General features: G+C 42.7%; 1 protein-coding gene across 1 annotated transcript; it reads left to right on the top strand.

Moving 5' to 3' along the window:
- Window positions 1-1786: 1786 nt before the first annotated feature.
- On the top strand, window positions 1787-23708 carry valopa (vertebrate ancient long opsin a). Its single transcript, XM_060073098.1, has 5 exons — window positions 1787-2711; window positions 5562-5772; window positions 14792-14909; window positions 15732-15965; window positions 20195-23708. Exons 1-5 carry the CDS (start codon window positions 2336-2338, stop codon window positions 20429-20431), a joined length of 1176 nt encoding a protein of 391 aa, XP_059929081.1. The 5' UTR covers window positions 1787-2335; the 3' UTR covers window positions 20432-23708.
- The last annotated feature ends 1018 nt before the right edge of the window (window positions 23709-24726 follow it).

The raw sequence follows: 24726 nt of genomic DNA, 5'->3' as shown, positions 1-24726 counted from the left end.
AGAAGAGGGAACCCGATCAAAGAAGGGGAGGAACGGAGGGAGAAGGGCCTGTGTTTCACCTCCAAAGAACAAGATATCTTGATCCGTAATGATCCAGATACATCATCTATACAGTATATATATATATATATATATATATATATATATATATATATATATATATATATATATATATTTTAACACAGCTTTATCAATTATAACTTTCTTCTTTTTTTTTAGATATCTTTCTCAATTTGAGTTTTTTGTGAGTAAAACTTTTTATTTTTTCTGGTTAAGAAAGTCCTGTTCAACCCTGATTTTTTTTAGTCCCTAGGGTTACATAAAGTGGCAAACAACAATAAGAACATCAAACACATCTTTTGAACTGATTAAAGTTTCTTCAAGCTGCTCTATTTTAATAGTGTAAAATATGAACTCCTAATAGACTCTTTCACAGAGACTCATTATGGGTCTGCTCCTTATATGCACCTGGGCTCTGGAACTACACTTACCTTCCCTGGGTTGGAATACTTCAGTGCCCTGAACATAGAAAGATGCCTACGATGACGCCTCAGAGAAAAGGGTATCATGTAGGACAAGCACAGGTGCCACTCATGACACTAATGATGGATCTGCTCCTCTTATGTACGAGGGAACAGAGTACGCTACACTAGCTTTACTACAAGTTCCCTGGTGCATAACATGAGGAGACCCATAATTAGTCTTATGAGCGACACCCTTGTGCGTCCTAGGATGACAGCTTTGTCAGGTTCATTGGTGTTAGTGATGGACACTTCCTTAGGCATTCCACATCACATTTAGAGACACGTTCGATCCCTTGATACTGGTAATGGTGTAAACTAAGGTTTAAACTAACGTAAACCGGTTCAGGTACAAATAGCCTAGTCAAGATAATCCACCTACTTCATGGTGGCCGATAGACATGTTTGAAACTGCATATTGTTATTTAAAATAAGTTCTGCTAAAAGCCTGAAAATAGAAAGACCGAGGATTTTTTTTCTCTAAACCCGCCATCAGAGCCAAAGTTATCCGGGCCAGAACGGAGGCACTGTGTTTGCATAGCCACAGGAGAAAACACTAGATATCGAGCAGTATGTCTGTGGTTATTAAACACCTGACCAGTAATATCAAAGCGTTGTTAATGTTGGAGAGGTGGAACATGAAGCAGATAAAAAACGTCCTGCTGAACTATAGGAGCATTATGTTCTATAGTCATGGTTGGAACAAAGTCTTAGCTATGCTTAGAGCTCGAAACAACTTTTGATGTATTTCTTTGTCATACTGTTATTAATACATTTATAATCCCCTTTAGATTTCAAACATGTTTAATTGTGTCATATATTGGCATGGTCCATCCACAGAAAATAGAGATGCCTCTGTGTCTTCATGTTTCTTTCTTTTGTTTTATATAACTGAATCCATTTCTTCGAGAGTAACAATAGGTTTAACTGCTTTTTATTGCAAAATGGAAGCCAGCTCTAGTTGAAATACTCGAATAGTAAGCCTATTATCAAACAATAGAGAACCTTTCATTGCTGCACAATAACATTACATTCCTGCTCCATACTAACTCATTAATGGGACACAAGAGATTCAGCGCAAACCAAAGATGAAATACAAAGTTGCAATTTTGTGTACTTTATGGATTTATAACTAATCACGATGAAGCGTGTGTGGTTCAGTGAAAGCAAAACAATAACGAACCACGGCCAGTAACGCATGATATGTTTTTAATTGAATCGGAGCGCGGAGACCTTGTTGTCCGGGCATCAGCGTGAACGAGGCTCGGAGGGGGGGGGGAACGGGAGGACGCACGCGCCTCGCTCTTCCTCGAGGGCAGAGGGATGCTCGAGCGGCTGCGACTCTAAGGCTGTGTATATAAGAGCTTCCAAGATGCCACTAAACAGTCGTTTGTTCTGTTGCAGATATCGCTTTTCGAGACTTCGTTTCGGTCCGCCGCACCAAAGAAGGCTTTACTCTCTAGGTTTCGCGTTTAGTTTCCCTACGCTAAGATCTAAAGATCTGGACTGAGAAAGAAGAAGAAACGCGGTGGGTCTGCGGACTCCCGGGTCCACCATGCGCTTCATGAGACGCCCGACTCTAAGCGAGGAAGTTATCCAGAGAAAAAAAGTCCTACTTGCAAGAGTGTCACTTTTTTAAAACATAGACTTTAATCTGAAGCGTAATGCTACGGCTTTGTTATGCAGGAGTCTGCTAAAATGAGAAACATGAAACAAGTAGCCCTAATTACAGGTGCGTTTATGGTTCATTTCTTGAGGGTTTGAACTTCATTTAGGTGACTCAGGCAAAGTCCAGAGCGTCTGGATAATGAACAATGGATACCGTGAGTCTTTCAGTGAACGGCGTTTCCTACACCGAAGCGCCCAAGATCTACGAGGCGGCCGACCTGCCGGACGACCCGTTCACCGGGCCCATCAAGTCCCTGGCTCCGTGGAACTTCACCTTCCTGGCTGTGCTCATGTTCGTGGTCACCTCGCTGGGTCTGAGCGAGAACTTCCTGGTCATGTTCGTCACCTTTAAGTTCAAACAGCTCAGACAACCGTTGAATTATATCATCGTCAATTTAGCCATCGCCGACTTTCTCGTTTCGCTCACCGGCGGACTTATAAGTTTCCTGACCAACGCTCGCGGGTTTTTCTTCCTCGGGACCTGGGCGTGCGTGTTGGAGGGCTTCGCCGTTACTTTCTTTGGTAAGTTGATGGACTTTTCTGTATAGATTTTCAAATGAGCGTGCTGTTTCTCGACTAAGCATCTCGACTAATCCCATATATTATCCAGCGTTAGGACAACTTCTGCATACTAGATTGTAACTTCGATCGCAGCCTGACGTCAATTCTCTGTCCATTAATTAGACGTTTGGGAATGGTCTAATGGCATTTTTCAACCCGTGCGCTTGGGTTGCAGGAAGATTATATTTATTTGACAGGGACTGAATACATTTTATTTTGTGTGAATGCATAGCCCTAACATGTATACTGTGGCAGATCAGAGAGAGGGAGTGGAGTGGTAAGGATTATTTGATGACAAGTGGTGCATAAACGGGTCTACCACATGGTTTGGCGCGTGTTCTCAGTGTATGCTCATGCCGAACGTGTGAGAGCAGCATGGGCAAAGAGAAACACCACCAATTAACCATTTTGCAAGGGTGAATTATAATTTCAGTTTGATTTTCAGTTTTTTTTATTATATTTTGGCGCGGCATACAGAATAGGCCTACATCCCGTATGGAGCAGCATTTATGCATATCCCAAAAACAGTTGATTGAGTAGAGCCTACTTTTGGCCCTTTATTAAATTGAAAGCGATTATAAGGTTGGACTGCACATATAGTAGGCTATAGCTGCTGTCATTTTCTTTAGCACAAGAGGCGTGATCAATGGGCCAAATTCAAATTACTCTGTACGCAATTGGCTGCTTGCCGTCGATACTCTGTCGTCATTGTGTAGTCAATAGCGCGCCAGGGGGAAAAGCCAGCTTGGTGATTGGCTCCCGCAAAAACGTATCGAAACTAGTAAGAAATGTATTGCTCTTCCCCAGACCCTCTCGGGCTACCCCGTTTAGTTAAGTATACTATAGGGATTATTTGGTTATCAACTCGACGGATGCGCGCGCAGAATGGTGGCAAAAAGAAAATGTATTTGACCGGTTGCCATATCTCCGTTTGGTTAATTAAAATGTGGTTATATGCTATAGATCCTATAGTATCTGTGGTATAAAGGCTGGGACGAATTCTTAATTATAAATATTAACACTTTATGTTGAAAGTATGGACCGTCGCGATTTCCGTTGAAAAGATGGCGCGGTGATTATTCTTCAAAACGAGAGCTGGTTAATTGTGAAAAATGAATTAAACTGTAATCCGACAACTCGGTTATATGCTATAGACCCTAGAGCATCTGTTGTAGAAAGGCTGGGACGAATTTCGAATTATAAATATGTAGGTTGAAAGTATAGACCGTCGCGATTCCCATTGAGATGATGGCGCGGTTATTATTCATCAAAACGAGAGCTAGTAAATTGTGAAAAAGGAATTAAACTGTAATCAGACAACGCGGTTATATGCTATAGACTCTAGAATATCTGTGGTATAAAGGCTGGGACGAATTTTGAATTATAAATATGTACAATCCATAACGCTAGCTCTCTGGCTCATAGCTCAGCAGACTAGAATACCTCCCGTTGCCAAGTCGTAGAAAGAGTCCTTCCGATTTATGAGAAAAACTTTATATTTGGATTTTAAAACGCATGAAAATATAAATGAATGATCTTAATTTATTTTCTTTGGCAAGTGACCATGGTATAAGCGGGATAATGCCCTTCGAGGTGTCTACTGCACTACTTTTTGAGGGAGATGAACTCAAACAGAGTATACATTTAATAAGCATGAAATACGAATAATAAAAGCTTAATTATTAAAGTATTTGAATTGTTTTATTGTGTTGGCAAGCAAGAAGTAGAATAAATGGGATAATCAGTCTTATTAAAAGGGTTTGTGCAACCAACCGCACAACAAGACATGATTGCGGCTCTTGTCGCTCTGTCTCTTTCTGCAAACGACATGCGCGTAGAGCGGGGAGTGACGTTGAGTGACGTAGACTGATAATCCTTCTACGGAGTGGCGAAGTCACGCCCCTTCCGGTAGAGCCCATGGGACCTATGAGATTGAAAAATATGAATGGGTTTCAATGGAGAGAAAGTAATTTTCTTCTGGTCCTAGTCTTTATATGCCCGGATTACACATACGTTGTTTGTGGATTTATATGATCATTTTTCATGTCAAGAGTTTGACCATTTATTGTGCAATTGTTCAGTTAAAGGCTGTAGCGAAAACACAATGAGAAAGACTACACGACTCGTATGTGACGTCACGCTCCATGCGACTGGTGTGGACAAGACAGACAATCTCCCCATCAGCTAACTGAAACTCTCCACATGCCTCGACTTACAATGGTTTTCACCTCTTTCGATTCTTTTATCCTCCCCTTGAAAAAAATCGGAGCAGAGGGATCGCCATGTCTGTACCGGAGTTCCAAGTGAGGGTGGTGACGTATATCATTCGCGTCGAGAGCAGCGAAGAGCTGTAGTTCACAAAGCGGCCTCACACAAAACCTAACCTTATCAAACTTCTTCGCGTTTCTTTGAATGAAAAATTATAATTTAAATCCACAAACAACATATGTGTAATCCAGGGCATATAACGATATATAATAATTACTTTCTCTCCATTGAAACCCATTCATATTTTTCGATCTCATAGGTCCCATGGGCTCTACCGGAAAGGGCGTGACTTCGCCACTCTATAGGTAGTAGACCGTGATGGGGTTTTCAAATTGGCAACTCATTGCTTGCAATTATTCAATGCTGCTGACAACATGGCAGCCAGCATACCGCTACGCCGTCCACCCTTTGGGGCAGAGACCGGGGTTGGTCAGTCCAATAAACATAATGTGGTTTACTGATAACATTCTTCACGCTTCACATAAGTCCAACCCAAAGTGGCAGAGACAACCATCCCAGCATCCCGTCTTGTCTCTCTTCCAGGGATCGTTGCCCTTTGGTCCCTGGCCGTGCTGTCGTTCGAGCGCTTCTTTGTGATCTGCCGCCCCCTGGGGAATGTGCGTCTGCGGGGCAAGCACTCGATGCTGGGCCTCCTCTTCGTCTGGACGTTCTCCTTCGTATGGACCTTCCCGCCCGTGCTGGGCTGGAACAGCTACACTGTCAGCAAGATCGGAACCACCTGCGAGCCCAACTGGTAAGCAGGGGGACACAGTGGGAGGCGCTGATTTTAGGGGTGAGTGTGAAACTATCTAACTTTACATCTTTCGCGTGTGATCACAAAGTGGGCCACCTTGGATTGAAGGGGAATTTGGAGAAAAAAACGGCGCTGTTTCATTTCAAGGTTGTCATGAATCAAAGCTGTGACCTGTTTGAGGAACGAAACCTTGGTTTTACACACAGACCCACATGGATACATGGCACAAACACACACACACACACACACACACACATGCACACTCAAACATACTCATTCACAAATGCACCCAAGCACAAACAATGCAATAGATCGAGACACATTCTTCTTCCTCTCTGTTTAAGCTGTGTTCTAACACCAATGGTGTAAAAGGGCCTTGTATATATTTTTAAGTATCTCAAGAATCATGTCAGCGTTGACCTTGGCCTAAGGGTGCATTCTGGGAAATGCCATTGAACCGCCAACAACCACAGATAAAGGAGAAAGAGGGTTATTGTGGCTGGTGGTTATAGCAGGGGACCCAGGTGCTGTCGTTCAGTTAAGGAGAGCTATTGCACAGATGAAACACAATGGGGGAAACCGGTTGAGACATCAGCATTAGGGAAGAGGAAGCTGGTGGATTGTATGGATGACCCAGTCTGCCTCTGGCTACACTACACACCGCTTGGCTACTGTCACCAATCATTTAGCCATCATTGACTCCTCGGCAGGTTCTGCAAACAAAACTGGTGTTCCGGGAGGGGGAGACAGGGGGAGAGAGTTACAATGAGCCTAGCCACACAAAGAACTGTCTGTGACTGTTGCTGATCCAATTAGAATTTGTCCTTTCATGCCGGTCGAAGCGTCCATATGCCGTCTGTGCAGAAGGTAACCGGAGGGCAGGTGAAGAGGGCAACAGCAGAGGCACATCTCCCTTTTGTGGAAGCTTTGAAAGGGTGCAACATGTGAGGGACAGAACGAGTGACATCCAGTAATAAATAGGAAGGGGCCGCGATTGATATACGGTCTCACCCCCAGGGTTTCCTATTTGCATCCTCTTCAAATCCAATCCATCACATTTGCCCTGCTGATTAACGTTATTGTCACATTTGAAAGAGCATGTTGATCGCACACTAACATGCATGTGTGTGTGTGTGTGTGTGTGTGTGTGTGTGTGTGTGTGTGTGTGTGTGTGTGTGTGTGTGTGTGTGTGTGTGTGTGTGTGTGTGTGTGTGTGTGTGTGTGTGTGTGTGTGTGTGTGGAGTAGATTAACACTTGTTTTATTTAGAAGTTTATTGAGCAGGGACAAATACATTGTACATTGTTTCATACAAAATATAAAATAGATGCCATGCATACAGGTTTCTAGTCAAGACTAATTTGCAACCTCTGTCCCTGGTTAGGCCTTTACTAAAAGTTACTCATGAATAAAAATACAGAAGACATCATATACAGGAGACATGAAGACAAAAACAAGGACAATGATTGCGTGTGCGGACACGCGCGCCCATGTGCGTGCGTGTCAATGTTCACAGGGTTTATTCAGTTTCAACCATTGTTTTACTTGTGTGTTAAAAACCTTGAGCTCTGTCAATGTTTTGATTTCTGATGGTAGTGTATTCCACAGTTAAGTGCCTATTGCTACAAACGATGATTGTCCGAATGTGGTTTTGCGCTTCGCTGTTCTACAATTTCCGCTCGTTGCACCCCCAGTTCAAATTCTACTGTTCAGTTTGTTTATCAATTGGCAGAGTATTTCTGGAGCAAGGTTGTTCACACAATTGAAAATTCTTTTTAAAAATTAAAAGTTAACAAAGCTGTCAAATCCCAGTAAATTGTGTTTCTTTCAAATTTGGCAATGATGCCATCTAGTAGGTTTCTGATCCATTATTTTAAGTGCCTGTTTGTATAATGGTTTTATTGGTGTCATTGTTGTTTGGTTGGCTTGACCCCAAACGGTTATACAATATGACAAATGGGAAAATATCATCATGGCATTCATAAATTGTTGTGCTGCCTTGAGAGTAGGGATCGACCGATATATCTGTCGGCCGATATTATCGGCCGATATTCGCGGTTTTTACGTGTATCGTATCGGCCGATACGCGGCTGATTTTCGCAGATTAATTTTTTTTTACTTGTTCTACCTCACCCGTTTTTAATATTTGTTAAATATTGTTCATCTACTTGTTCTTACTTGTTCTACTTCACCTGTTTTTACTATTTGTTAAATATTGTTTTTTATATTGAAGTTCAATAAATGTTCCTTTAAAAAAATAATAATAATAAAAAGAAAAATCGGTATCGGCGTATCGGCTAAGGCTGATGAAAAAATATCGGTATCGTATCGGCCCTAAAAAATCGGTATCGGTCGATCTATCTCTATCTCATCAATCTTTATTCTGGAATTTTCATTGGCTTTTCTTTTAATTGAAAAGCACATTGACACTGTCTTTTTATAATTTAAAGTCAAATGATTGTTTCTGAGCCACTGGGATACACCAGACATCTCTTCTGACAGTTTTGGCTGCCAACTGAGTCGTTTTTGCAGACACAAATACCACGCTGTCGTCTGCATACATTTGGCATTTGGCTTTTTTACAACTGTCTGGTAAATCATTAATATATAAACTAAAAATGAAAGGGCCTAAAATAGAACCCTGTGGAATTCCCATTGAACAAGTCTGGACAGTTGACAGGGTAGAATTGGATCTAACCCAGTGCTCTCTATGTTTAAGATATGATCAGAACAAAGCAATTGCCTCATCTGAGAAATTAAATGTTTTGAGTTTATTAAGGAGAATTTCATGGTACAGTGTCAAAGGCTTTTTTCAAATCCAAGAATACTGCCACCACAACATTACCCTCATCTAACAACTGTTTTATAGTTTCTGTGAGGTAGCAGTTTGTCAACTCTGTTGAGTACCTTGCTCTTAACCCAAATTGTTTGGGGTGCAGTAGATGTTTATTTATTTATTAAGTAATCAACAAGTTGTTTAGCAACTGTTTTCTCAAGAACTTTTGAGGGTGCACTCACACTAGGCCATCTGGCCGTGGCCGTGTGGCCGTTTTCACACCTAACCGTGCTCAAATGGCCCCATTGTTCTCTGGCCTGCACTCACACTAGGCCATCTGGCCGTGGCCGTTGGCCGTCGCAGCTGTGGCCTGGCCACGGAAGGCTCTTGTACATACGTCATCACGTCGTAACACGTCATCACCAAGCGTCCGCTGCATCGACCATAATAAAGTCTGCCGCCAGTCAGAGTTTTAACAACAATGGATAACAACACAGAGAGCACACCAACAGTTGAACCGCTTGACGCAATGTTTACCGTTTAATGGGAAAGAAGGCTCGTCGCCTTCATTATGTCTGTTGTCGTCGCATTGACTATACGTCATCCAGCTCAGGTTGCGTAGCCGTGCGTGTGCGCGTGTCGGCTCATTAGCATTTGTACCGTAGCGGCCCGTGCTGTAGCAGCACACCTCTCCCAAGTGGCCAAATTGGCCCGGCCTGGCCAGACTGGCCACACTCACACTGGCAGATTTGAGCACGGTTAGGTGCTAAAACGGCCACGGCCAGATGGCCTAGTGTGAGTGCACCCTGAGAGTGCAGGCAAGATAGAAATCGGCCTATAATTAAAAACCAGGTCAGGTGAACCAGACTAGTGAATGGGAGTTATAATTGCCTTTTTCCAGGGCTCAGGAAATTCATTACTTCTGATGGAGCAGTTGACAACATGAGTCACTGGCACTTGGACAACAGAACTGTGTTTTTTAATAATTAAAGTATCCAATCCAAAATAATCCTTAGCCTTAGATTGCCGTAACTCCTTAATAACATTACCAATCTCACTTTGATTTACCTCTTTAATATGAAAAGAAGTTGAGAGATCTCTCTGTATATCATCAAACTCCATTGGTCGGAATTTAGTTGCCAGTTCCCTAACTGATTTAGTGAAAAATGTATTAAATTCATTTGCAATTTCCAATCCATCATTATTACCTGGTTTTTGCCATACGCAACTCCTTTGTTACCTAATTTCTTAAACCTTTGAAAATAAGTGTGTCTGAATTAATTCTGGTTACCAATGACTGTTTAAGTGCAATATCCCTTTTCTTCATTAGTCGGTGAATATCCTTATTTAACCACGGTAAAACCCTGGGACGACGTGGCTTTCTCAATTTCTGAGTGTATTTCTGGATCCGATTAGTAAATGTTTTCATCATTGTATCACAACAGGTGTTAACATTGTGAGATTGTATAGCACCATCCCAAGAAATATTCCGTAAGTCGTTTTCAAATTGTGTTTTGTTCTTTGGAATACCTACAAACTCCGGTTTACCATTGCACCAGGATTTTAGACGTTTTTGGTTAGTTTTCGAACTATTAAAACCATATTGTGGTCAGACAGGCCTGTGATTAAATTGTATGTCTTTGTTACTCCCTCAATTCTATTTGTAAAGACCAAGTCAATGAGGGTTTTGCTGACTTTAGTTAGTCTCGTTGTTCCTTTGATCATTTGCTGAAAATTATGCATTGGAGAGATTGTTTTTAATTTTTGCTTGCTGCCTTTGTGCAACCAGTTTATATTATAGTCTCCCAAAAATATAGTTTCACAGCTATCATTTAGTTGTTTAAGTAGTTAGTCTAGATCCTGGTAAAATGAGGCACCATGTGATGGAGGATTATGTAGGGTTACAATATTGAATTTCATTTTTGTTAAGAACACAACATTAATAGCAATACACTCCAAAGGTGTGTCCAGATTAATTTCAATACATTTAAAACTCTCCTTTATAAATCATTGCTCCACCCCCCCTACCCATCAATCTATCTTTCCTAAAGCATACATAACCTGGTACATCAATCATATGTGTTGGGATATTACAGTTAAGCCAAGTTTCAGTCAAACATAAATAATCTAGATTGGAGTCTGTTAATAGGTGTTGAACCTGATCTTGTTTTGAAATAATACTTCAAATGTTCAAGTGTCCTCCTACAATACCCTTTGGTTTGGTCTTTGCATCCCATATGACCTTTGCATGATTTACAGTCTGGAAGAATCTAAATTGTCTCTGTTTACCTTCAGCGCAACCACTGTGTTTGCAGGATTCACTGATTGCATGTTTCACTGCATATTTCCTCCCTGTTGTCGTGTGTTGGTATGAGCAAGATGGTTCTGACACTGTTGGTAAACTGAAGTCGGCAGCATGAGGAGTGGAATCCTGGGTGTGCTGTTGTGGGTCAGGCAGCAGTTTCAAATGAAGCAGGTCCGTGGGTTCCTTCTCTCCTGTGGAAACATGCTGCGCCTGCATTGCTTCAGCTTTGTCCAATGTTCCCTGATGATTGATTGACTTTCTGGGTGAGAAGTGAAGTCACTGTTGGCTCTTGGTAGATCAGCAAACGACTCCATGTGGAAAAAGTCCAATGGTTCTGTTCCTCCGGTGTTGACATGACGCACCAGCGTTGTTTCAGCTGTGTTCAGTTGCACATTCTGAACAGGGCTTAAATTTGTTACTGGACCAGGGTTCAGCTGGATATCCCCACTTAGTAGCTGCAAAACCAGTAGAGTGCTGTAAGCATGCCATTTGCTCCTCTTCGTGATTTGTTTACTGCCTTTTTCATTGCTGTATAACTTAAATTTTGGTGTGTTATTCAGAGGAGTAGGAAGTCCAGAGGTAGATAACTGATTTCTAGCCAAACTAAGACCTTGATCAGGTGGAGCAATCAGAAGCCACAGGCAAAGTAACAGTGTCCAAACACATCCATTTTCTCTGTACCTGTTTATTTGAATCTTGGCTTGGATTCAGGTCTTTCTTTGAGGTAGAGCATTTTTGTTGAAACACATTGGTTAAAACTGTTAGAAACTGATTAAAAAAGCTAAAAGTAAGGAGAGGTGTGGAGCCTAACAAACCACACCTGCTCTTGGCCGCGATTTTTTCTGATCCCCAACTGCACTTACTGTTCATCTTGTTTTTACAAGCACACAGACTCACCAGTTCCCCTTTTCCCTGGGAAGATGGATAATACAATTTGATCTATTTTGGTTGTACATAGGTTGTCATGGTAATTACATGATTAGATTTCATCATTACCCCTGGACCTTTAATAGTGTCTGTGGGGTTTGCCACAGTTGTTAAAAGAGGCTCCTTGGTTAAGAGGTCGACTGATAGTGGATTTTTAAAGGCCGATATAATAACATTAGTTTGGAGCAGGAAAAGGCAGATAGGTAGGGGTGTAACGATACATGTATTAGTATTGAAACGAATCGGTACGGACGTCACGGTTCGGTGCATGGATTTACACGGAGAATACACGGTATAAAATGTAATAAAACTGCTGTGCGAATTAATCAATGTAATGCCGAACTAATGTTAGATCCGCGATCTTCACGGACAACTGAGACGCCTGAAATGGTGCCGGCAAGTTCAAGCTACACACACATTCCGTTGATTGGTCAACAGAATCGCACTACCATGAGACAGGGGGATAATAAACAAACACATTATCCGCAATGTATTTATGGACGGCGAAAGCTTAGTTTATTGAAAAAAACGTTGCACAAAAGTTTGCCATCCTTCTTGGACGTCCTACATTGTTGATCTTTGCTCATTGTGCGCGTTCTTCTTTTTCCTTAGATTAATTACGAGGCTACACTATGTCGGGCTGCTATGAGGTCACAATGCTAACGTAGCTGCTGCGGCTATTGCGATCCGGTTTAACCCCCACCTTAATGCCTCCGACGTCCTTTGACGGACGGTGCAGTGGGCACGAGGGGTACTGTCGGCGGGGGAAAACGCGAGCCGTAACTGAGCTGCACCGAAACACACCTTCACTGATTACTGTCGGAACACGGGTTGGAGGCGGTTTTAAGTATTGCGGGTAGGGGGAGATGCAGGTTTGCAAAATAAGACCTGTGCAGGACTCTGGCACTGGCACACTAACCGCAGGTCGGAAGAACGAGTCAATAGTTTGCGAATTGTTCAAATACACATAGCAGGTTGTGAAATCTTTCTCCTTCTCACAGAGATGTTTGCGCTCGCTCGATATTTAATCTCTAGGACCCTCCCCCTCCACACATTGGCCACTAAGAGTGGCCATTCCCTATCCTTCTCACACTCATTGGCCTGCTACAGATTCCGGATTCGTTGACGCACCCCTTACCCGTTTAACGTGTAAAAATAAATCTTAGGCGTCCTCTACCCCTATAGTATAACACTACGGTGTGATGAAACGTTATTTTAATCCTTATGGTATAGTTATGTCTGGATAGGTATGACTTGGAGAGTGGTAAATGTTCAACACATGTTTTTTTTTTAAGAGAAACAAGGTTGCACTCTGGAGGTGGTTCATGAAGAATCTCTCGTGGCTGCTAGGGAAAGTGTCATGCACACAGGTACAAGGCCATAAGCCAACAGAAAATCAAATAAAAGGCAAGATATTTACAACACAAAACATTAGAATGTCGGCATCTCTAAATGGACAGCGCCTTCAATTTCTGTGCCAAAGCTCATTGGGTCAATGGAGGGCTATACTAAAAGGAGAGCATCACTTGTATTTCACACCATTTCGATTTCTTTTCTGAAGAATTTTGGTCTACAATGGATGATGTTCTGTGGTTTATCCCTGGCCAAGGTCGGATACTTCTGTTGTGTGTCCCGTTTTTTTACAAACCATTAATGTTCCCGGGGATTTATTTTCATGAATGGATTGTTTTTTGGCTGGGTTATTTGGAAGAGGGGACACCAAATTGTCAAGTCAAGTAAAAGTTGAATGTTTGATTTTTCCTCCCTTTCTGTCCGTTTTTTATCTTGAACAAGGAGCTGATAGTGTTGTATATTCGAGAGATGACGTTTGTGGGGAGAAATAAACTGAAAACAGTTCAGAAATGAATTTACTTGAATAAGCCCACATTTTCTAACCCTATCGCCAGAATAATGCGTTGAAGGTTTTTTCATTAAGTGGAGAATTTCCTTCTGAAAAAAAGATCTCTGATGTAGCCTACATTGAAAAAGTAATTCAAAGTCTGACATGCATTTTAAGCTGCCCCACTCCCAGTCAGGTCCACAACTATTAAAAACTCTTCTCAGGTATACAATGACTATACACAATGCCTTTGTGTATAGAGCCTCCATGCAAAACGGAGATACACGTTCACAATAGTTTGTAAAATGTCCCATCTGTGCTGAATAATCGGTTGAACTCTACCTCATTTAATCCAACTCAATTGATGTGCAACACAATTGAGCTCCTCTTTCTAACCAGCTAAAGGCCATAATTGCCAGAAATAGCCTCTCCGGTCCAGAGCTGTACTGTAGGAATCACGGGTTCTATAAACCGGCTTTCAGCCCTTGAAGGAGCTGTTGATGAGGAATGTGCTTGCTTTCTGGGGCTGAAGCAAAGAGATCTGAGGACCACATCGTCTCACGACATGTGTTGCGTGTGGCATGGTGGAACAGTGGTTAGAAGTTACAGCACCGATGGCCTGGGTTGGAGACCTTTCTTTGTGGAGTTTGTCGGTTCCTCCCTTGTTAAGGTGGGTTTCCTCCTGGTGAGTCAGTTTCGTCCCACACCCTGAAGACACACATGTTGGGTTCATACTCCTGCTTTGGCACTTGACCAAGGCAGCAGCTGTAGACCTGCAGTGGGTCGCCAGGTCTGCAGTATAAAGAGCTGCCCGCTGCTCCGAGTGCAGTAGCTAGTGCAGGGTCAAATGCAGAGAACTACTTTTGTTGCGTAGTACTTGAACATGTGAAATCATCATTAAATTATAATTGAACTAAAAAGGTTCAAATACACACAATATTACAAAGAGAGAGTTTTATCACTTGTCTTTATGCTGTAGTGCCTGTGTCTCCATCTGTCGAATACTCCAAATTCACTGCACATTGTGATACCGTCAATGATGCAGTTGACCATAAATGACCATTGCATTGAAGCGCCCGGCTTTAAGTGCTCTGGATAGGTGGTGAAACTACATGTGTCATAAATTAATACAATGATGTTTTTCTGCTCCCCCCTTCCCCGCCCCCCTAACAGGTACTCAACCAACATGGTGGATCACAGCTACATCATCACTTTCTTCGTCACATGCTTCATTCTGCCTCTAGGAGTGATCATTTTCTGCTACGGCAAGCTCCTACAAAAGCTCAAGAAGGTCAGTCCACAACATTTTTAGGCTATTGCTTATAACTATTATTACAGAGATAGATGAGGTAATTTCAACATGGGCCTCTATAGTTCAAAGTGAAGCCCTTTTTTTGGCCACTTCAAGTCTAGTTTAAGGTTGATAAAGTGTAACCCTATTTTAATTGGTGTAACTCTGAACAAAACAACTTGTATAGATGACAATGTCAGTCACAGAGAACTATGTTCTCTGAACAAGGGTTTTCAAAGTCAAAGTCACCAACTGGTGACAAACAGTGTTAGTTTTGCTGCTGGCATGTTTTAAGTGGTTCTTGTTCAAGATGTTATCTATCACCTCAAACAAATGTTAGAGATGCTGGACCACGTTTCATCTTGATGTTTTCCTGATCCAGAAAGTGCTCGTAAAACAATGTTTTGTTGACCTCAACTGTTATGGCAAAAGCATGACAATAGAATACACAGTAGCAATGACAGACTCTAATTCACCCCCATTTATTACAACAGACTATCTTTCTATCGACTATTTACTACGAAGTATATACATTTATTGCAGACACGTTTTATTGTAAGCGACCGAAGCGAATTCAGTTGCAGTATAATGAACCCTTTTTGTTCATTATACTGTGTCATCGATGGACAATCACAGGTGTCGCTCATAACTCTAATAACGGGACTGCTCCTATGCACCAGGGCACGGGTAGTAGGCTCAACTAGTAAAGGTTAGTCTCCTCACCGTGCCCTTACATTGAAGCAGGTATGGTAGGCCACAGAAATCGGGACGGAGCCCACCCTTCCCTGTCCCACCCGCCTGTGTCCCGCCTTCCCCCCCCAGGTGTCCCATGGTCGCCTGGCCACGGCCCGGAAGCCGGAGCGGCAGGTGACGCGCATGGTGGTGGTGATGATCGTGGCGTTCATGGTGGGCTGGACGCCGTACGCCGCCTTCTCCATCGTGGTGACGGCGTGCCCCACCATCCAGCTGGACCCCCGCGTGGGCGCCATCCCCGCCTTCTTCTCCAAGACGGCGGCCGTCTACAACCCCGTCATCTACGTCTACATGAACAAACAGGTAGCTGTGGCCCGGGGGCCCGCGCTCTGTGCTTGTGTGTGTGTGCTGTGTCCCTGTGTGTGCGGCGGGTCTGTGCGGGTGGGTGTAGCTGTGTGTGTACGAGGGGGATTGCCTGTATGGGGGTGTGTGTGGCAAATGTCATCCACGAGTAAATTAACCTGTAGCCTTGGGGTTAGTTGTTGTCTCTCTCTTTAGTTGCATGTGTGTGTGTGTGTGTGTGTGTGTGTGTGTGTGTGTGTGTGTGTGTGTGTGTGTGTGTGTGTGTGTGTGTGTGTGTGTGTGTGTGTGTGTCAGAGACAGTGGAGGGAGTCTGTGTCCTACATCCTGAAAAAAGAAGGACTGGAATGAGGTGGGAGGGTGAGGATGCTGTGTGGCCTTAACCCCTGGCTCCACAGCTGTTCTCGTGATGTCTGTTCATTAAAGTATGGAAATGTGCTTTGCCCCTTGTCCATGACACCATTTGCTGCCTGGCTGGAAACACTGTGTGGATCGGTGCACACGTACACACCAGTGTACGTGTGCAACTAGTTTACACGAGTGTGCCGGATAGAGAGGGCGAGACAAATGCTGACCCAAGGGAGGCACGGAACCACTGTTTGTACGGAACACATTAAAAGGCCTGTATGGAAGGTGTCGGTTGATGGATTTTCTTTTACGGTAGTTGCTGAGTTTTAGGTTGTTTCTCAATAATGCATGGTGTATGAATAAATGAAATGTGAAATCCAGAGAGTACAATTGTCCAAGCCTGGTGCTTTAATAATATATTAGATCCCTCTAGTTTGCTGCGGAGGTTTGGAAATTGTAACCGAATTGGTGTTCACAGTCTGGTTCGATAATTACTGTGCATTATTTGAGCTTGTTGGCTTGTTCAACGTTCAATGTTCGACGCCAAATTACTCTGAACATTTTAACTGGGGGAGTCGAGTGCCCCGACAGAATCACCTGCAGTTCAGATTATGCTGAAATACAACCGTGAAATGTTTTACCTCCAAACCAAATAATTACTCATAGATATATAAACTGAATTATATCCTCAGAGGCATATGCTTAAATAAGTTCAAGGCATTAGAAAAGGGCACGCTATTGAAACAGGCTTTGTCAACGCAAAACAGCATATAGGACAAAGTCATATAGTTTCCTCTTTAAAACCACATCAAGGGTCTATAAAAGACTTAAGTGCAAATACTGTGGATTTGGAACGTATTTAATCTCCCCACTGTGTACTAGTGGCGCTCACTTTTTTATCCCCGAAAGGCTCCCAGATGTCCTTATTAAGGAGCAAATGGAATTCAGACTTAAAACAGGCATTAGGATGTCTAGACAACACTTAATTGACAGGGGAAGTCCCATGTCCAGGTACAGTGTCCTTGAGAAGACATCCTAAAACAAGGGCACTTCTGCTTTGAAGCGCTGCCACATAGACCCTGACCCACATGGTAGAAACACACAGACACTCACACACATGCACTCACACAAGCATGTCTCAAGGACGATGCAACACTACTAGAGAGCACAGCGCTATCGCGTCGACGCGTGTATTTCAGCCGGTTTGAACACTGCTCCCCGGTTGTGAGGCGTGTGTGCATTGCAAGGCTCCCTGTTTTATTCATGAGCATCCATTATAGGCTTCCCAGGGTTTGCAGTCACCAAGCTGTCAGAGTTGGTTATCAGAATATAGCGAGAGCCCCACACATCCCACGGGAGGGTAGAACAGGGTCACAGGGCTGCCGCTGCTTGTTCTATTTCCTCTTTATTGGACGTGCGTGTGAGGGGAGGAGTGGGTGCCATGTGAATGGTACCCACTCCATTGACTTCAGCGTCGCTGAGTCAATATAAACAATAAGGGCAGCGGGAGGGAGGAAGATCTTGGGCTTCTAAGCGTGGTCAGAGCTGGCTCAACTACTTACCACAGTCAAAGGACGTCAATTCTCTCTTTCTTTCATTTTTTTCCGTCTCCTCTTATCTTTCCAGCATCTCTATCCAGTGCTCCGCTTCACGTTCTCTACGCTGATGGAGTTATAAGTATAGGGCTGTCAAGTCCTGGACGATTGGTCTCTTGGTTCATTGAAATGCCTTTCTTTAATCAAAATGTCATTGATCAGACAATCGCTGGTGTTACAGTCACAAGGAGAAAAACGCTTCTTAATCCATGATTTTTCTGGGGCGGGAGGGACATAGTCGTACTCTGACCAAGAGCGGATCCAAAACCCCACATGACATCCTCCTAACAGCACCTCCCTGATATTTTGGGTTCCAGCCAGAGTAGATGGCACCATGGACAATTTAGTCAATCTACAGATAACGTGCAGATTGTTTTTTATTTTTTATTGCATCCCATCGATTGGTCGAAGTGTTGGCCGACTTCTAATCGACCAAGATTTTCTTTGGTTGACTCCAGCCCAGTTATGTACCACGGCTGGGGGTGGGCGGGAGGGGGTTATTCTGCATGCTGCGATTGTCCCGAGGGTTTCCAGGTTGTTTTGCTGCCCGCCTCCCTCCACATATCTCGGTACTGTTGTTGTTTACTCCAGAGAGTCTAGCTGAGCACACACAAGCACACACACACAAACACAAACAAACACACACACACAAGGACATCTACCTGGTGTCACACTGATGCCAGCAGGACAGGAGCCCAGATGGAAATATGAGGTCTGCTCCTGAAAAAATGTATTTGGGTCAATTCTGTATTTGCTTCAGGGAGGAGGCTAGGAGCTGCAGAATAATGCTGTGAGATCTGCTGGTGCCTTGCTCAATTTGCCTTTGCGTAGGTGATTATGTTGTGCTTGGCTGGGAAGGCTCAGCGGAAGACGTACTGCTAATCTGGGGCAGGGCTGAATGGCTCTGCATTCACCTGATGCCAGAGTTTTTCCCGCTTACCTCAGAAGAGCAACCCATGCATATTTTCCACTTCCACTAACATGCTTAGTTTAAAAGTAATTTGCATTATCTGTATGCACAGAGGAGTCGACTATTGATGTGTTTCTCTTTGTTTGTATTAAGTTAAAGTAAGGATTTTATGTCTTTTGGCATTCCTCATTGTTCTGCCTAAGTCTATTTTTGTCTACGAAATCCATTTGAACCATTTGACCAATAGATTTCCTTTAAAAGGAAAGTGTGACAGACACAGAACCAGGGCTCTCATTTACCAATGTTGTGTACAAAGAAATCTGCGTGCACCATGTGTTTTCGACAAAGCTTTGAATTGATAAATTGGTTCAATTTGTTCTGTTCAGATAATGCTTTTTAACCAAATTGTAGAAATACAATTTCCTGTAAGTAATGAGAATTGTAATGGTAAAATTGGCGAAGTCCTATTCCTTAAGTAGGCCTGTACAACAATTGAATCAATAAGATTGATAATTGCCCATTTATTAGATAATTTGAATATGCTGAATCTTAAGTTGTGTTTGTGTCTGGGTGTGTGTCTGGATTTGCGCACGTGTTGCGTGTGATTGAATTAACATTGTATCAAATGAGAGCAGAGAGAGAGCAATGTGACGGGAGGTGGTGGGGACTGGCGGGACACAATTGCAAACCGCTCTGGCTTATTTTTTAGCTTTGATCGTAGGTGTTACAAGAAACGTCCTACTTTCATAATAACTTATATCGCACTCTGTGATTTATGTATTTTCTATATTTATCATTTGCATTTTACCGTCCACATCCATTTAATTAATCAACAATGAATAGTCTATTTCCATTTTGGTCATATTCATTCACACATTTCCCATGACTTTTAATGACCATTAACGGTCATATATAACGTCATTAGGCGTGAATATATGAGCTAAGCCGGGCATGAGCATATAGGATTTAGAACGAGTAGCGATTGATATATCAAGGGTAGTTGTGCAAGCATAAGAACTCCTCATGAATGCCAACTTTTTAGTGCGTACGAACATTCCTAGTTTAGGGATTTAGAACTTCTTTCTAGAATTTCTAGAATGCTGTTTTTCTTGGCGATCTGAGACAAGTAGTTTTTTATGTGTTATTGGCTTCATTGCAGCAAACCAGCAGTAAGGTTCTTAATCAGAAATATTGGTGGTCAGGTCATCCTAGCCTTATAATAGTAGAATATTTTGTTTCAAACAGTTAGAGAAACAGACTAGACTTGATATCTTTGTTCTGTTTTTTCTACATGATAAATTGTCGGGCATTTGTCTAACAACATCATCATTTCAGAGCGTTAGATGTTAATGTTCCCAATGTTCCTTCTCTCATTCCAGTTCAGGAAATGCCTCATCCAGCTGTTTACCGGCAAGGGAACCATCCCGGAGAACAACATCAACCAGACATCGGAGCGGCCCGGCTTCACCGCCGAGAGCCAGACTGGAGAGATGTCGGCAATCGCTGCCCAAATCCCGGTGGGGGGCCGGGCCGGGTCCTCGGGCGAAGACCCCCCCAGCCCCTGCAGCTCTTTCGCCCAGCTGCCCATCCCGGAGAACAAAGTGTGCCCTATGTAACGGTCATCCCCACGGGACACCTGCGTCCGTGTGTCTTATGTGTGTGTGCCCCCCTCCATTGTTAACCCCATTGTTGCCCCTGCCTTGCCGATGTTCCCTCTGAACTGCCCCCCCCCCCCCCAAGCTAGCCGCCACAAGTTGTACACTACACTGTTAGCCTAGTCCGCCTAGTCGTACCTGTAGCCTGTCATCGTTAGCAGAGAGCCGCGCAATGGTAACGAGTGGCGAGGGGTTTCTTTAAGTCAGGGAATAAGGTTGGGGGAAAGCTGGCTTCAGGCTCACCCTGCCCACTATCCCCTAAAACCCATCAGAGACACTTCACGGCTGGGCTGCGTGTTGAGAATTGAGTTTATGTACGCACCCACACACACACACAGAGGAAACATAGATAAGCTTTGATTCAGCCTGCCAACAATGGCTTGTCCTACTTGATGTGTGGGTACGGGGGGGGCGTGTGGGGTGTAGGGGAAACCGGATTCAACAGAAGGATTTAAGGATCTATCAACAAAACTCCAGGGATAACCGGGCCTCTTCTGGGTTCTGTGTTTGCGTCATTCCAGATCAGATGTGAGTAACAATCATTATCAAACAATAATGTGGGGCAAAGGCCCCGTTTATTAGCGAGTGCGGGAAAAAAGGTGACAGACACACGGCAGAGCAGGTGTTACATGCTCACATGTCAGAGTTCTTCATTGAGTGTGTGACACGATGGCTGGTCTATACTGTATGCCTCGATTATTCTATGCACCACCGGTGTGCAACCTCACCAGGTGAGGCTGCTTTAACCAAGCATAAACCACACACTACACGAGGAAGGATGGTTGTCCAGAGGCAGCCACTGTAAATAGTTGCCTGCCAGCATGAGGAAGAGAGAGGGAGACAGAGTACAGTTCCTTGTTGTAAGGGCTCAGCTCTCCCTGCCCAGCAACAGCCTGCAGTTATCTAGTGTTCTTCAAATGTCTTCAACCACACTTTTATCTCACCATGTCTTCTCTTTTGAAAAATCCGCCCCGTCCCCTGGCCTCCACAATGGCAGTGGCAGAGGGAGGCATTGTTTTGCTATGCTCTTTCAGTATCCCCTGCCTCGTCCGAGTTTGCTTATACATCTCAGCAGAGCGCCAAGGCGGAAGGAGGTCACTTTGTGAATCTGGAATGAGGCGATGAGATCTGGAAATGTCCTTTACCTGACTGTGTGCTCTATGTGCTCCCTGGATGTCTGTGTGCACACAAGACTCCTTGTCAAATCCTCTATACGCGGTGATTGGAAAATGTTTTGAATATGTAACACTGTCGTTTCTGCGTTATACCAAGACCCCTCCAACTGTGTGCGAATCTAGGAATGTTTTGACGTGTAACTATGGGAACTTGTAAGTACGTGTGTTCTGGGGAGATGTCTGATCAGGCCGGTTTCGCTCACAGAGTTAGTCAACTTAGTAATGGATTTCTGTGTTCTTGCCGTGCTGAAATATGTCTGTGTAGCATGTGTTGTCTTCTTTTAAAAAAAAAAAACTGTTTTCTTGTAGACCCTCACCTCAATCCAACTGCTACCATTTTGGATCCCAGGTTTAAAGAAATGTATATTAAGTAATTGGTTGATTGAATGATTATCCAATTGGTTCATTTAGAAACAAATGGTTTGTCAGTTGCCATAAAAGGGTTAGATGATGCAAAATGTATCTATGATGGAGACTTAAATATGTCTTGTATATCAACTAGAAATAGAACAGCGTGACAAACAGTCAGCCAACCTGCGAGTAGATACATTATTGTATTCTCCCAATATTACTTTTTAAAGGGAAACAGAAAGTGGTCAAAAGTTAAGGTTACAGCTTTTAGCCATTCTAATCATAGTACAGGACATGCAGAAAATAACCAAATAGCACTTTGGTGTCCCAAATAACATTTCCATACAGTGTTACTGTCCATAAATGTACCCATTATCCAAAACCCAAATGCACAGTGCACTTACAAACACGCATACACAAAGCAGACTCACACACACACACGCGCACGCACGCACGCACACACACACACCTACACACACAATAAAGCTTAAGTCAGGGTGAGAGTGTGGTAAAGGAGTGTAGAAAGATTACAGATTGCACTGCATGTTGATAAGTGGAGGCAGAAAATCCACTATGTATAGATAGGTAGAGTTCCCATAATTCTCCCATTCCTTTCCCTGCATATCAACTTCCTCTGAAAACTGGTTGTTGTGCTGTACTTACAAAGGCATGTTGAGAATTGTTCTGCTGTACGTCTGTATGTTTGGTTGTTTTTTCTTTGTGTAAGGAGTATTTCTTATCATGAGATTTATTTACAGTTCCTAAATGCACGCTGGTAATGATGACCATGTCAGTATTAAAGTATATACATGTATAGATATATTTTTAAAAAAACAATTGTGCTCTGTGATTTCCTTATGGAGTTGGAGAGTTGGATCCAGACCTAGCAGTGTTAATTGAGCTAATGTGTAGCCCTCACAACATATATAAACATCAGGGGAGGTGAGCTAATGTGTAGCCCTCACAACATATATAAACATCAGGGGAGGTGAGCTAATGTGTAGCCTTCACAATGTGTGTGTGTGTGTGTGTGTGTATGTATGTATGTATGTATGTATATATATATATATATATATATATATATATATATATATATATATATATATATATATATATATATATACACACACCAGGGGAGGATTGTCCATTCATTTTGCAAGTTTAATATTCTGGTAACACACAATTATGTTCGGGACAAATTTTACCCATTTAAAGTTTATAGATCATAAATATTATCCAGGTCTTTTCCGGAACATAGAACTCTGTTGACAGGACCTTGGGAAAGCACATAAAACACATATGTAGAATGGGGGAACATAGGACCCTGGGAACATAGGACCGTCTACCTGATCCCTCTGTATTCAAAATATGTATTAACGTTTGGGGGAGGGGTGACCATCGACCGAACATGGGACCAGTATATAGAGCTGAAGCAGGGCTGTCAGCGTTCACAATCACACGTGATTGTGAACGGTGCTCATGCCCTCCCATACGGTCTCCCGATCAATACCCGGCCCAGTCACATGTTGTATGTTCAGCCTTGTTGAGGGCGCCACTCAGACATGCATCACAAAGAGATCGAGTGGTCTGTACATTTACGTCACAATATCAGCCTTGACTGGAGAGCATATTTGTGCTGTCTCTATTACTTCATAACTTTGTTTCTGTTGCACTGAGTTTGTGAGGCTAAATAAACATTATTGCATTTTGTATTTCAGCTCCTGATCAGGATTTGTACTGCTACACTAATGCATTGACAGGCCCTATTTTACAAAACACACAGTCACACGCACACACACCCCCATATATACAAACAAACAAAGAACCACACGCATGTATGTTTATTTTGTTTCCCATAACATTGTTTCAAATTTAAGTTTCAGTTTCCATTACACTCAGAGAGTCTTCACAATTGTCTTGATATGGACTACTTTGATATCCTGTAATTCTAAAATAAACTAATTCTACATAGGCCTTTACTTAGTCCATAACCTAAGTATATATTTTTGTCGTGGAAATATCAATCAACTTTAAATATACAATCATATACAAATTATATTAACCTTATTTATATAATTATTATGCACATTAGAAGGAACTGTATACATTCTCCCTGTACCTTAAAACACATCCCTTCCTCTCTTTTAACTGAGAGAGGTTAAGGTAATTCGGATTTGAGTTCCCACTGGAGCCAGTCAGTCTGGTATTGAGAACAGGCCAATTGACTGACTTCTTTGTTGTGTAAACTTGTTTACAGCCATGTCTTACAGACCTGCAGACATGTCCAATATCCACCTATTGTATTACAAATTTACTTGGCCTAAGGTCACTCCCACTCCATACCCACAATGAAAACGTTTTCCTATAAGAATCTTGTTCATCTATTGTCTCGCTGAATGTATCCTTGGTAACTTTGCTGCCAGTACTTTTCCCATGATCATGCTTTAAGATTAAATCAAATATTTCGCTGTCCGACGTGTCCGCGAGAGAAGTTTCTCTTCATCAATTTTCCATTTGATAACTTTTTAACTAAAATGTTCATTTCATTCAGTTAGCATTGCAAACAACATAAAACAGAAATTCACACTTCATTGCTCAGCCTTCAAAATGATCGGATGGATTAACTAGAGCTGAATCTAGGGGTCATAACAAGTACAACTAGTAGCTCTGGCCTCCTTGTAACTAATGAGCAATTCCAGAGTGGATTAGCCATGGCGTTGTGTTTGCATA

Source organism: Gadus macrocephalus, chromosome 15, assembly GCF_031168955.1.
Source record: "Gadus macrocephalus chromosome 15, ASM3116895v1".
Lineage (NCBI taxonomy): Eukaryota > Metazoa > Chordata > Actinopteri > Gadiformes > Gadidae > Gadus > Gadus macrocephalus.
This window is presented reverse-complemented; position numbering and strand designations above follow the sequence as displayed.

Coding starts and splice junctions, on each gene's coding strand:
- valopa (XM_060073098.1), top strand. CDS start 2,336: ATGGATACCGTGAGTCTTTCAGTGAACGGCGTTTCCTACACCGAAGCG. Junction 2,712..5,561: donor CTTCGCCGTTACTTTCTTTG/GTAAGTTGATGG, acceptor TCTCTCTTCCAG/GGATCGTTGCCCTTTGGTCC. Junction 5,773..14,791: donor ACCACCTGCGAGCCCAACTG/GTAAGCAGGGGG, acceptor CCCCCCTAACAG/GTACTCAACCAACATGGTGG.